Below are 15,037 nucleotides of genomic sequence, written 5' to 3'. Positions count from 1 at the left end.
GATAAATACTTGCAATGAGCAAAATGTAGGCGAACTGAAGATCAACACTCCTGATATTCTGCTAGGAAAGCAGTTATAGGAAGTTTCAAATAAAATGTAATGAAAAAGGGTATTTTAATCAATAATTTTAAGGCAATCAATTTGCAGTTCACCTAAAAAACATTCCACGAGGAAGCGATCACTCAACCTTTTGTGACTAAGACTGACTTCCCGATGGCAGCTGGGATGAATTTGAGGGTTACAGTTTTTCTTTTAGACTACTTCCAACTAATGATATATGCTTTTTGTTCTTTCAGTTGACTTACGACTACAAGTTTGATTTCGAAGATGACCAGCACAAAATACCATGTCTTTGCGGTGCTCAGAACTGTCGAAAGTGGATGAACTAAACACACAATCCAAATCATTGACAGACCTTTTCCAGAAACACAAAATGACTGCTTGTGACCATTATTTAAATCGCCTTTCTCATTTGATATATACATGAACTCGAGTTTGTAAAATCGGCTACCAAATCTGAATGTGACCAGGTGGAAGGCATATATTGCTCAATCCAAGAATTTGTTGTCAATAGAGTGATTCCATTTTGATAACAAACATTTGACCAGAATTCCAGATATTTACAGGACCTGAAAACAGTTCACAACCTTGTTTGATAAAATGCTATTAATAACACCCATCTTTTCAACTTTGCAAAGTTTTCTGGATTTTTATTTTTTCAACATGAGTTTTGTTTTGTTTTTTGTATCTGTGTGTGTGTGTTCAAGATCTATGGTGTCAGTATAACCACAGTATCAGATGGAGCTGTATAATGAATATTTTAATCTCTATTAATCAAGTCAAACCTCCAAATTAATAGTGCACATAATTAAAATAACACCCACCAAATCTGTTTTAAAATTAAAACAAATCCCACAAACCTGTTAGAAAAACTTCCCACAAACCAGAGTATTGTAGATTCAGGGCCCTGGCTAGGATATTTTGGAGGAGGGGGTGGGGGTAGATGGATTCTTGGAACGAACGAACATATGGAAGGCTATTATGTTAAGGACTCTGAAATACCATTATAAAAATATATATAATAGTATATTGAATATTATGGACCTCGTTATTGCAGGTTACGGTTATCGTGTTATATATATAATATATTTAATAGATATAGACGAAAATCAGTGGCAACAGATATTACTTGCTGAATTTATAGTAGGTTTTTATACCAGAGATTCATTTTCTACTTGAAGATATATTTGTGTTTTGTGTGACATGTCAGAAACATATATAGTGTATTTATATATGAATAGATAGCAAGAGAAATATTGCGAGTACTTATTAAGGTATTTGATGATTGTTCACCTGAAAAATTAACATACAGATTTTATACACTTGTAAATAGCAGCCGGAAGTTTAGAATAATAGTGTATAGTAATATGTTCGCTGGTTAGCTTTTAAGTCCACAACAGTGACATGATTATATCATGTTGGATTTAGGGTATTGAATAAAAGGGGAAACTACATCAGATGTGTGGTTTTGTTTTTAAAGAATTACAAGTAATGGGTGTTACAGTAGCTGGTTCTAACAATGAAATCATATTATGTATTTCTCTTTTTCCAAAGAGCCGTGTTAGAAAGTGTCCTGTTTAGTTTGCAGTGGACTGCTACAAACATCTTAAATGGTTCCAAGCCCAGGACTGTATGTTTAATAAAAGCACATTTAGGCAAAAATTATACAGATATTCGGGCAAAATGTGGTAACCTCAGACCTTTTTACCATTTATTTTCATCGTTCTACCCTTACAATTAGTTGTAATCCATGTAAAAATGTGTAGTGATTCGTTTGCAACCCTCTTTTTGTCATATTGACATAATCAGTCTGTTGATGTGGACGTAAAATGGAAACCGCACATAGCACTTTTAACTGTATCTAGCCTGAACTAATGTGTGTTCTAAGATTGTAGTCATAATGGGTAGTGTTGAACTAGTTTCAGTTTAGTATATTTTTTTACTTAACATCTAGAGAATGATATTCTTGCTTAACATTTGAAAACTTCCTAGAAAATGTAATTTTTTATAATTCTTTTTTTTTAAAGAAATGGAAAATGTTTAGTTTAGCTTTCTGTTAGATGATGACGGCCATTGATGAAAAAGAAGGTAAACTTTTTCACAAAGTGTGCATAATCGAGTTGTTTCTGCAGTCATAATTATTGTCTCAATTAGATTATTTTTTTCTTTCTTTTCTGTTTGTACAGTAATTTGCCTGTCCCATACTGTATGGCTTTTAATCATCAGAGAAAAGATTTGCAATCATGAATTAAAGCTTTTCAAATGTTTGTACATAAAATGTTATTTTGTTTGGATCGTGCATCATATTAATAATTATGACATCAAATTAATCTTTTACTCAGCCTTCGTTGTAATAAACATTCATCATGAATCCACTTGCCATTGAATATGCAGTAGTTTTGTAGAAAGGTTTTTTTCCTTTTTTTCTCAATGTATGTTTATAAAATTAATGCAGGTAGATATCTGGCTTGAAATAAATTATAGGAATTTTCACAAGTAACTTGATACATTTGCAGTAAACATCATTTTGAACAGTTAAAAAAAAAACCCAAAAACCCCCAGTAAATACAATTCTTCTTTGTTTTTTTACTCTGGCAGTTGATTGTCATAATTGGTCACATTTGAGCACCTAACGTAAATTAAAGTGTGACATTTCATTCCCAGCTTCAAGTTGGTCTGCATATCGTATAGAAAGGCAACTACGGTAAAACACGTTTATGTGCTTTGTAAATAGCAATGGAAATTTAATACTACTTTTGTCACATTGCTGGTTATACATTGTATTACAAACAGAATCTCTCACTTGCATTCATTTAATATGTACGTTATTAAACACTGAATTATTTATTGTGTGTTGCTTGCAGTTTTTCAGAATTGTTTAGTAAATTACGTATAAGATGGACCCGTGTGTTAGATTTTCTATTTATTTCACGAAGATATTGTAACAGCCTTTGATTTCACTCACCATATCTACCTAACATTGAAAATTGTTGTACATATGTTAATACGAACATCTATATATGTTGAATTAAAGTAAAGCGGTCAAATCAGCTTGTTATTTAAAAAAAAGCAATAAGTCATATTCATCATTCTCACATCAATCAACATTTATGCATAAACATTGAACATACTAATCTTCCATATCTACGAAATTTTCCTTCTACATTTTAAACATTGTGTACCAGTTTTATATTATATATATAATCTCGTGCAGATGAGTTTGTTTTGGGGTTGTTGTGTTGTTGTTTTTTGTGTTGTTTTTTTTGGGGGGGGGGTCACACCCCTTCCAATCTTTACATGTAGCTGCAGTATTTCACATCTTTTATTCGGCATCAGGATTTAGATAATTCAGTGCGTTCGTGAGCAACCTTTCCCGTTGTTTACTATTTTTTAATATGGTAATGGTACTTTTACCACAAACAGGCAGCAACATTGTGCGTATGTCATTAGGCATAATCAACTTTTGCATACAGGATTTGTGTTCGTCATCAATTAATTCATTATATATATATATATATATATATATATATATACACACACCTATATATACACTTGTTTGTGTCATTTTCCACTGCATACTGTTCAACCGGCTTCTGCTGGTAGTAGTGTGTGGACACAGATGTTGTCAAGTAGAGCATTTACATACAATTAGTGGACAAGCTTATACACCTTGTGTTGTGTTGGTTTTCATTTTTAATACCTTTGTATGATGTAAATATACTGAGAAAATATATTAAATACTAAGTGACCTTCCCCCCATCTCTTCCCCCCCCCCCCTCCTTCCGAGTGTTTCTGTTGTCCATAAGGCATAAAAACTAAATTATGTGTGTTTCTGGGAATCTGACCTACTAACAGATAAGGGCCAGCCTTAATTATTTTCTCATTAAGCCAAACAACTTTTTACAGAATGGTGAAAGGATTGAATTGAAAGAAGCAAGCCTATTATAATAGAATATTTTGAAACGGTTCTGTATTTCATCAAGTTAAAGCAATATATTCCGAAAAAGGTATTCGGAAAAGTGTATTTAAAAAATGAACTCCCACCCACCCTATTAGAAGACATTGTAGTTGTATTTGTGGGTTTGGTGCAAATGATAAAATGTCGATTTTGCTTTTCTTTCTTTTTTTTTCACTTTGTGTATGTTTTATTAAAGAGTGACTAGAACTCCCTGATCTAGATACACACAGCTGTGATTTATCAAATGTTTTGTATAGTCATTGTAAATAAACACGATCATCTCAGGTCAGACCTATAATATACACGAGTTGCTTTTTATTGTTTCTTGCATATGCACGAGTCGTGTCAAAGTCGACGCATAAACGTACGAGTGGTGTGCCATGGCACGGTGGTTTATCTGCAGTCGGTCAAAGCATTGAGAGTGCAAATGACCATGTACACCACAAGTTTATGTGGTAACTGACTGCTACCATGCAGCCAAGTGATGGTATGTGCTATCCTGTACAAAGGGTGGTGCATATAAAAGATAGGGATGCTACTAATGAAAAAAATGTCTGTGTTGTCTCTCGAAGACTTACAATTACCAAATGGTTGACATCCAATAGCCTATGATTAATAAATCAATGTGCTCTAGTTGTGTCATTAAACAAAACAAACTTTCAACTTGGAATAATGTGAGAGATGCGGTTTTAAAAGTAGTTAACCATTGCATACATTTATTAGTCTCCAATTGGAGGGGACTATAGGTTTCATCTCCATCCTTCTGTGTCCATCTGTCCCACGTATGTTTTCCAGATGGGTTTTTCATCAGGCTTCGAGATACTGAAATTTTATGTATAGCTTCATCATGTACTGTTACAGATCAAGTTGGACTTTTATGGCAATTTACCGGCCTCGGTGGCGTTGTAGTTAGGCCATCGGTCTACAGGCTGGTAGGTAATGGGTTCGGATCCCAGTCGAGGCATGGGATTTTTAATCCAGATACCGACTCCAAACCCTGAGTGAGTGCTCCGCAAGGCTCAATGGGTAGGTATAAACCACTTGCACCGACCAGTGATCCATAACTGGTTCAACAAAGGCCATGGTTTGTGCTATCCTGCCTGTGGGGAGCGCAAATAAAAGATCCCTTGCTGCCAATCGGAAGAGTAGCCCATGTAATGGCGACAGCGGGTTTCCTCTCAAAATCTGTGTGGTCCTTAACCATATGTCTGACGCCATATAACCGTAAATAAAATGTGTTGAGTGCGTCGTTAAATAAAACACTTCTTTCTTTCTTTCTTTGTATATAGCTCTACAGATCAAGCTAAAGTTTCATTGTGATTTACCCACTTTTCAGAGTTATGGTCCTTAAATTTAGGAGATTGTTGGGCCTGGTAGGGCACATGTATTGCTTTAGCAGTACTCTCAAAATGCTTGTTACTTTTGTCAATGAGGAAAACCTAAGTGTGGTACAAGCCAGAAGCAGATTATGGAGGGTTTCCCAGTTGCATGGAACCCTCCCCCTCCCCCTCCCGGCAAAAAACAAAAATATCCACCACGTAGATCTAAATTGGTCCACGTAAAATTTATAATTTCAAATTGTAAACATTGTCATATTGTTTCAGAACCCCCCCCTCCCACCTAAAGCATAATCTGCCCCTGCAAGATGGGGGAAAAAAAAAACTTGCATAAAATTTGAGGTATCAATCACACACATCACTGCTAATAAATATTTTTTTAATTACATATTAAATTTAGGATTGTGTAAAAACCAGTTCATTGTGACTGCAGTGTTCTCTGTAGGAAAGTTCTTTTGAAAATGCTTGCTGCTAATGGACAAATGTCGCATTTTGCCTCTTAAAGGCAAAGACCCCTAGTTTCAACCCATGGAAATGGACACTAAGTTTAGCTCATTTACAAATTTGCAACACACATTTAGACAAGGTTATAACCGAGAGAAGCTAATGTATGTGATGTTTAAAAAGGGAAATATTGTCAGAAAATAACTAGAGCTCGTCTCGATAACCATTGCTTCTCGGAGGAATTATGAAAAATGCAAAAAACCTGGCTGACCAGAAACACATGAGATGTACAAAAGTTAATATTCTAAATAAAATAGAAGTACTTCCAATTTAAATTATCAAAAACGACTTTAACAGTGAAAAATATGTTGTAGTGTTTTAAAAGAAGGGTCCATAACTTTAAGAATGACATTTTGACAATCTTTAAATTTGTTTGGTCTTTAAGGCTGTTTAACCCTGCATATTTTGTGCTTGGTCTAACGCCACACAGTGCCAATCGAGCAATTTCAAACGGGACAACACACACCACAGCCTTTGTTATATTAATCAAAAAGCATGGCTTGAACGTAAATTCCTGAAATTCTTTTTTCCATTAGTAGCAAGGGTAATTTTATATACACCATCCCACTGACAGGAGAGCACATACCACAGCCACTGATATACAAGTCGTGGAGCACTGGATGGAACAAGAAATAGCCTAATGGGACCCATTGACAGGTTTAATACAAAATGTCACTGCCATCGCTTAATGCTAAAATTAAGACAAAAACGTATAATTCTTTTTAGACATTTAATATAGTATGACACTAATCCTACAGAAAATTAAAAATACCTTATGCAACACCAATATTATTTTACATAACAATCTTGATATTAATTCAATCAATCTAAAAATCACAGCCGTAGTAAAACTCATCATATCCACACACACTGGCATGTTAAAATACACGTCGACAGCATGACCACCAGACAAAAAAACTGACAAAAACACTACTAATTTTCTTCTTCTTTTTTTAAACTTTTTATATTTTTTTTACAAAATATGTACTGGGTTTGTTAGTAAGTAGAAGATTGCAAAATATCAAAACTGCTTCCTCATCAAACTGTTAAGACTAATAGTTTTAAAGTTTGTTTTGTTTAATGACACCACTAGAGTACACTGATTAACTGTTAAGACGTGTGCTAAATTATGCACCTATGTTGAGAAAAAATAACGGTGAAAAATCTATTCATCATTCTTGATATTTGTTATTGAAATGCAGTCAATTACTCATTTTAAAATATTTTAGCCTGATTACAATCATAAAGACAACATTGTTATCAGATTTTAGTTCCAAATTAAACACTATAAACAAGTTTTTAAAATGATACACAAACTTTTATGAGAAACAGAACAGGGTACATTATCACTGTTGATAAATCAAGTAACTATATGCCTAAAAGCTTGATTTAAACAAATACCATTTTTAAAATAAAATTATAATTTTTTGTACTACTACTATTAATGGCTTAGCAATTTGTCACAAAAACCAACTGAATTCATTTTATCATCTGGGTGACAAATAAAAAAATAAAAAGACTGCAAACTGACCAATTTACAGTTTACATATCAAATAATATATAACAGAAAACTAGAAAATTAAATAATTTAAGCACTCATCAACATACAAAAACAAATAATAATAACCGCTATAAAAACAAAATTATATTAAAAATTAATTTCTGATAATAATAATAACAATAATTAGTATTATTATAAAATGATTCAACGTTATTACTACAAATACAAGTCTTCTGACATTAAAGTAATTACACTGCAGGTTTTCGTGGCGACTGGCGTAATACCATCTCATACTAATTCCATCTTGCAGTCTGGGGATGAAAATAACTTCTCGATACTGATTTGGTCAATGTGACATGATCTGCAATTTCCTAATTAATAATAATCTTGCTTAAAGGAAGAATTCGGTGCTAATCATCTGTAATGTTATTATTATATTTTAAGAAGCTATCTAGTCAGAAACGTTTAGGAATGATGTTTGTTCTAAGAAAATGGAACAAATGCAGTTTTCAGAACTGTTGTTTTTTGGGGTGTTTTTTTAAGAATAATGGAAATTGGAGTGTGTGCATACCTGGCTAAATCACTGTCTAGCTAATAAAAATGTTCATATGAATTGTAATTTAAAAAAAAAAGAGAGCAAATATTAATACTAAATACTTTTTCTAAAAAGTACACAACAAAATATATGGTAAAATACAAGTATATGACAATACTTTCATTACCAGAAAAGGCTATGTTAAACATACAAGTAAACAGAAACATAAAATCAAATGTTAAAATATTCTAAACTAATCATTTACATAAATTTATGCAGATAAGTAATCTTATTTATTTTAGTACAATTTAGATGGCATATTAGTGGTGAAATACAAATTACTGTCTATTGGTAATATAGATAAACATATTCTGTAGTGAAATATTACTGCACAATTCCCATTTAAAGGCATACTGTCACGGATGTAAGGATCATATTTCACTAAAAGTGGATAATAAATGAAAATTACATCTAATTTTTGAAAACCCAATCTGGCTATCACATCATCCTAACTGAACAATGATGGAGTGAAATCCATGTCAAACCTCTCGGCAATTTTACTTTTTTAATTATGGACCATTGCCATAATTCATTTATTTTTACAAAATATCATTAATAAGTGGAGTATAGTGGTTACGCAGCTAGCTGAATAAATGTACATTTAGGGACAAATCAAATTTATACCATTGCAGGTAATACTTTTGTTAGATCATTTAATAGTCGATAGTCTGTGACAATTTGCCTTTCACATCCCTATACAGTGCTTGTGGGTTCATATTTCTCTCAAATTCAATCTCAGCACTGAGAATTTAAAGTTTTGTACAGTGCTTGTTGGTTAATATTTTCCTCAAATTCGATCCCTGCTTTGTGAATTTAAGTTCATCAACTGATAACATTAGGATAAGCGAAATAAAAACGTCTTTTATGACAAAAAGCTGAGCTTCACACATAAATAAAAAGAGAAGCAAATAATGAAAATCTGACATCTACTGGTGGTCTTGAAACACTCTGTACAATGCACATGTACATACGGATTTACAGTCAATCATGGTTTATTCAACAATGAAAAGTTCTGGCTATTACGGTTACAAGCATTTAGTTTCCACACACCACCAAATACCCATGGGTCACATCGTTAACTTTTGGTAACAGTAATGTGTAAAATGATTTTAATATGTAATCAGTTTGTATGCTGTGTTCAAATTCTGAACTCATTGTGGTCAGGCTTATGTTATGGAATAACATTTTACAACAATACATCATGATCGACACCAGTCTGAATAACCCAGTTAATATTCGTATTAAATAACAGACAAAGACCAAATGATTGTACATTTATAAAAAAAAAAAAAAAAAGATTAAAAGAAAATAAATAAATAATAAAGGAAAAAAAATCCTAAATAAAAACAAAAACAAAAACTAAATAAATAAAGGAAAAAATATAGATAAAAATTAATGAACTGAAGAAAAAAAAACACCCCACAAAAACAATTAACAAATAGTAAAAATAATGTTTTTGTGAAACATATAACTGGGAAAACATTCATAACAGCAGATGAACACTAAATAATTAAAATAAAATACAAAAAGGTTCTGTGTGCACTTAAAAAAGGCTTTACGTGCTTGTAACTTATCTTGGAATTCTGACGCATAGTTGGCCAGTTGATTCGTAACAGAAGTTTTAGCCATTTTAAGTGCAAATTATAGTTAACTGTATTATCTGAATAAGAACACAACAATTGGTTGACAAAGAGATGACACACAAAATCAAATACACCACATAAACCAACATATATTGACATGAAACAAATCAAACAAACATAGCTAATTAAAAAGAACAACAGCACTTAACATAGGAAAACGAAACAAAAATTACATTATTCACAAAAAATTGCTTTTAAAATTGGGAAGTGCTATATATATACATACAGGAAAGAGATGACGACATATTTCCAACACACTGCATTCATTAAACAAATAAAACCTGTTTACCAATGACATAATGGTAGTGTTCATTCAATATAAAAGTCTATAAAATAAGAATCATGATTTCTTTTATAATTGCATTCCTTTACACACTGGTTGTATCGTCATCGATCTTTCTTGAAGATTTGTTAACGAAATCATCTAGTCCCGACGTCATGGCTGTATCGCTCCGGCGAAGAATCGGCGTCTGTTGCGTCTAGTTGTTCTTTTCGATACAGCAATTAACGTGGTACTCGAAATCTTCCTTACTGACTGTGTCGTCGGCTTGGTAACGACACATGGGGCAGATTCGGCCGAAGTGTTCCATGTAGTGTAAGCCAAAGTCCATGCTTTCGGACTCAAAGAACGTCTCACAAATCGGACATTTCTTAATCACGTCTCCATTCTCGGTAACAATTCTATTAAAAAAAACAAGAACAAAGATTCTATTATTACTCATATGGTTAAAAAAAATATCTTGGTTAATTTATTTTAAAAAATAATTAAATAATTAATAGGTAGGTAGGTAACTAGTTTTACATGTCCATATATCACTGGGGTTTCGAACCCGCCCATCCCGAGTCCGACCTCCGATATGATGCGCCTAAAAATAAAATATATTATAATTTGAAAATATACTAACAATTTTTACATAAGTGGCGATAAATACTGATGGGCTAGTCTGATTTACAAATTTCATCAACAACTGATAATCTTAATTAAATTTAAGCCCAAGGTTAGGAAGAAAGGTCGTCCCAGGCCTCACAGTAAAGATTTAAATTAATTTCAGATTCTTGAGAAATGCCAATCCTATCCCGAAGCGGGCTGTGACTAGGTGAGGGCCGGGGTGGAGGGGAGGTCAGATCAATTAATAACATGTCGTAAGAATGTCCTTTGTCAAACATATAATTTGTCAAACATTCATAACATTCAGAGTTAATATAAAGATACAAAAAAGTGACAACGCCTGTGATTATTTGTTTGCTATGTACATATTCTTACTTGCAGGGGTTGAGTGATGGGTAAGACTAATGCAAAACAAACAATGTTTTGGGATGACCCAGTGAGATGAATGTTGTTACCTTTCTGCAAATGACTCGGGAGGAGCTGAAGGAAAACGGTTTCCTACTTCGAACATAATCGTCTGTCGTTCTGAAAACAGAGAGGAAAAATGTACATAATTTACAGGGCTGCAAAAAAATACATGTCCATTTTACAAATGTGAGGGAAACTTTTGATGGATTAACGATTACGAGGAGACCGGAAGCAGAGCCTGAGGGGGTGCTTGAGGTTGTGACACTTGGTGGAGGGGGGAGGGTCGGGGCCTGTGGCGGGCTGGGGAGGTCAGTTGATTGAGATTGAGGTGGTTGTTGTTGCTGCTGTTGTGGTTGTGGTGACGTCTGGTGTGGGTTTTGCGACTGCGTGGGATTCGGCAACAATTCGAGGGGCGACCTCCTTATTTTTTTTCACTCACTATTCAAACAATGAATTTAGTTTTTGTTGAATCTACCATCATCGTAACCCTATTGGATGTGAAACATTTGGAAATTTTTTACAGAGTCTTAGAGAGGAAACCTGCTACATTTTTCCATTAGTAGTGAGGGATCTTTTATATACACCATCCCACAGACAAGATAACACATGCCATGGCCTTTGACATACCAGTCGTGGTGCACTGGCTGGAATGAGAAATAACCCAATGGGCCCACTGACAAGGATCGACCATGCATCATAAATGAATGAATGTTTAACGACGCCCCAGCACAAAAATACACATCGGCTATTGGGTGTCACAAATGGCAAGTATATGAAAATATTACAACATGCATCAAATGAGCGCTTTACCACTGGGCTACGTCTCGCCCCCCCCCCCCCCCCCCCCCCCCCCGGCCCGAGGTGGTTCAATCCTGCGATGCAAGCACCTCAAGTGAGCACTCAACCGACCGAGCTAAATTGCACCCCCACCAGTGGTGTAAGACATACCTGAGCAGTCTGCCATCCACGGCAGTGTGGCTTTGAGTGCTGCCACACGGGCCGTCGGCAGGACCTCCGGCTGAAGTGGCATGGGCAAATAAACCGAAGCAACAAAAGTCTGACTGCTAGGACTCATCATTCCGTCGCTGTCTGTAGTTATCTCCCCTGTCTCCGCATACTGAACGGGCTGCGGAGGATACGCAATGGAACATGTCCTAGAAGAAGAACATTCGGTTAGGATGACTGTGAAACCATGATGTAATTAATTAGAACTATCAATAATAACAGCGTAATGTGAATCAGATGTCTAACGATATGGGTAGGTTGTGATATGCAGCCTATCATGATAATTTATGAAAATTACCCTATAGTCCGTCTTATTCTCTTACAAAAAACAAGTTTTTTGTAAACCATTTTAGTTTGGTTTGACACAAGAAGAAAAGCAAATGTGTTTAAAAAAAATTAAAATATATATTCTTTTTATGCAATTTCGAAAACAACTGGCTCAGAAATAAATAACTTGTAGTAAATTCCTTAGTACGAAACAAGGTGTGTGAAGGACTATACGTATTAGGCAGTGCTGAACTAATTTGCTTATGACTTAGCCCTAGCTAAATAATGATGAGAGGAAAGGAAATGTTTTGTTTAACGACGCACTCGACACATTTTATTTACGGGTTATATGGCATTGGACATATAGTTAAGGAGCCAGGGATCTTTTATATGCACCATCCCTCAGACAGGATAGCATATACCATGGCCTTTGATATACCAGTCGTGGTGCACTGGATGGAACGAGAAATAGCCCAATGGGCAGGGATCGATCCCAGACCGACCGCGCAGCAAGCGAGTGTTGTACCACTGGGCCATGTCTTGCCAACTTAATGATGAGAGAGAGAGACAAGGACGAGAGAGAGAGCGACAAGGACGAGAGAGAGACCAGGATGAGAGAGAGACAAGGATGAGAGAGAGAGACTAGGACAAGAAAGAGACAAGGATGAGAGAGAGAGAGAGACGAGGACGAGAGAGAGAGACAAGGACGAGAGAGAGAGACTAGGACAAGAGACAGACAAGAATGAGAGAGAGAGAGAGAGAGAGAGAGAGAGAGAGAGAGAGAGAGAGAGAGAGACCAGGACGAGAGTGAGAGACAGGAGAGAGAGAGACAAGGACGAGAGAGAGACAAGGAAGAGAGAGACAAGAACGAGAGAGAGAGAGAGAAACAAGGACAAGATAGAGACATGGATGAGAGAGAGAGACAAGGACGAGAGAGAGAAGAGAGAGAGAGACCAGGATGAGAGAGAGACAAGGACGAGAGACCAGGATGAGAGAGACAAGGATGAGAGAGAGAGACAAAGACGGGCAAGAGAGACAAGGACAGAGAGAGAGACAAGGACCAGCGAGAGACAAGGATGAGAGAGAGAATGAGAGAGAGAATGAGAGAGAATGAGAGAGAGAGAGAGAGAGAGAGAGACGAGGACGAGAGAGCCGAGGACGAGAGAGACGAGAACGAGAGAGAGACAAGGACGAGAGACCAGGATGAGAGAGAGACAAGGATGAGAGAGAGAGAGAGAGACAAAGACGGGCAAGAGAGACAAGAACAGAGAGAGAGACAAGGACCAGCGAGAGACAAGGATGAGAGAGAGAGAGAGAGAGAGAGAGAGAGAGAGAGAGAGAGAGAGAGAGAGAGAGAGAGAGAGAGCCGAGGACGAGAGACGAGAACAAGAGAGAGAGACAAGGACGAGCGAGAGAGAGACAAGGACGAGCGAGAGAATAGGATGAGAGAGAGAATGAGAGAGAGAGAGAGAGAGAGAGAGAGAGAGAGAGAGAGAGAGAGAGAGAGAGAGAGAGAGATAAGAACGAGAGAGAGAGAGATAAGGACGAGAGAGAGACATTGACGAGAGAGAGAGCAACAAGGATGAGAGAGAGACATGGATGAGAGAGACATGGATGAAAGAGACAAGGAGAGAGACAAGGAGGAGAGAGAGAAAGATGAGGACGAGAGAGAGACCGACCAGGACAAGAGAGAGACAAGGATGAGAGACAAGGAGAGAGAGAAAGATGAGGACAAGAGAGAGATCGAGAGAGACAAGGATGAGAGAGAGACCAGGACGAGAGAGACAGACCAGGACGAGAGAGAGAGACAAGGACGAGAGAGAGAGAGAGAGAGACGATGAGAGAGAGAGAAAGGATGAGAGAGAAGGATGAGAGAGAAGGATGAGAGAGAAGGATGAGAGAGAGAGAGAGAGAGAGAGAGAGAGAGAGAGAAGGACGCCGTCACACGTACTCCTTCAAACTGACAGCTGCCGAGGCGGCCGCTGCTCCCTCCTGGGTGAGCTTCATCGACTCCTCCACGTATGGGTTTCCGTAGATGAGCGCCGGCTCCTCGCTCGGGACGGCGTTACTCGCCGGGGCCACGGCCGGCTCGCAGGAGCTGTCTGACACTTCGAGTTTCTTCAGAGATGTTCTCTTGGTAGGTACTGGGTTTGATCCTTCTTCAGGCATGGTCTCGTCCCAAACACTCCACAGCTGTCTCTGTATAGAAAATAAAACATTAATAGACGAATGTACAGTCTATTTTTTTTTTTTCGTGTGTGTGTGTTTAGATTAATTAACTACATATACAGTGAGACCACTCTAAATCAGATAACAGTCTCTGCAAAGAAAATAAACATTAATGATTGGATATAAAACATTAATGACCGAATATACATTAACGGACAAATATACAACATTAATGACCGAAAATATACAACATTAATGGACAAATATACGTTTATTTTGGTATTTTGATTCATTTAACTACATATACAGTGAAACTGCTTTAAACTGGACAGCTGTCTGTATAGAAAATAAACATTAATGGACAAATACAAAGTATATATTTATTATCTATCTGATTCACTTGACTTGATTCTTAAACAAAGCACAGTTCAATTAACCCTGGGTTAGTCTACTATTTTCCTATCGATTATTACTGTACAAAAACTAAATAAAGTTTAGATTTGAATATCTATGGATTGTTGTAAATCAAGTGTCAACATTATGTTTTCAATTATTACTTGTATTGATTCAGTCCTTGGTTTTGAACATTTCTACTACTTTGTGGAAAAAGTGGAATTCCGTGCAGTGTGCAAAAAAAAAAAAAAATTAAACAAAAAATCTTCTTTTTTTTCTTTAACAAATCTGGTGCCCACTTCAGTTTG

The 15,037-nt window shown here is 36.1% G+C and overlaps 2 protein-coding genes across 7 annotated transcripts in view; one reads left to right on the top strand and one right to left on the bottom strand.

The window, feature by feature from the left end:
* LOC121385360 (histone-lysine N-methyltransferase 2C-like) overlaps positions 1–4,316 on the top strand; it is a 185,323-nt gene extending 181,007 nt beyond the window's left edge. For all 6 annotated transcript variants that reach the window (XM_041516013.1, XM_041516015.1, XM_041516011.1 and 3 more), the window contains one exon: positions 297–4,316. In XM_041516013.1, coding sequence (XP_041371947.1) covers positions 297–389 — 93 coding nt within the window. In that variant the 3' untranslated portion in view covers positions 390–4,316. The remainder of the gene's footprint in view (positions 1–296) is intronic.
* A 2,259-nt stretch (positions 4,317–6,575) lies between these two features.
* Positions 6,576–15,037, bottom strand: part of LOC121385670 (tax1-binding protein 1 homolog) — a 36,132-nt gene continuing 27,670 nt past the window's right edge. The window contains exons 14-17 of the mRNA XM_041516436.1: positions 14,119–14,366; positions 11,844–12,049; positions 10,943–11,012; positions 6,576–10,279 (exon numbers count right to left, since the gene is read on the bottom strand). Of these exons, the coding sequence (XP_041372370.1) occupies positions 10,078–10,279; positions 10,943–11,012; positions 11,844–12,049; positions 14,119–14,366 (726 nt within the window). The 3' untranslated portion in view covers positions 6,576–10,077. The remainder of the gene's footprint in view (positions 10,280–10,942; positions 11,013–11,843; positions 12,050–14,118; positions 14,367–15,037) is intronic.

The sequence above is a fragment of the Gigantopelta aegis genome, chromosome 11 (genome assembly GCF_016097555.1).
Source record: "Gigantopelta aegis isolate Gae_Host chromosome 11, Gae_host_genome, whole genome shotgun sequence".
In the NCBI taxonomy this organism is placed as follows: domain Eukaryota; kingdom Metazoa; phylum Mollusca; class Gastropoda; order Neomphalida; family Peltospiridae; genus Gigantopelta; species Gigantopelta aegis.
This window is presented reverse-complemented; position numbering and strand designations above follow the sequence as displayed.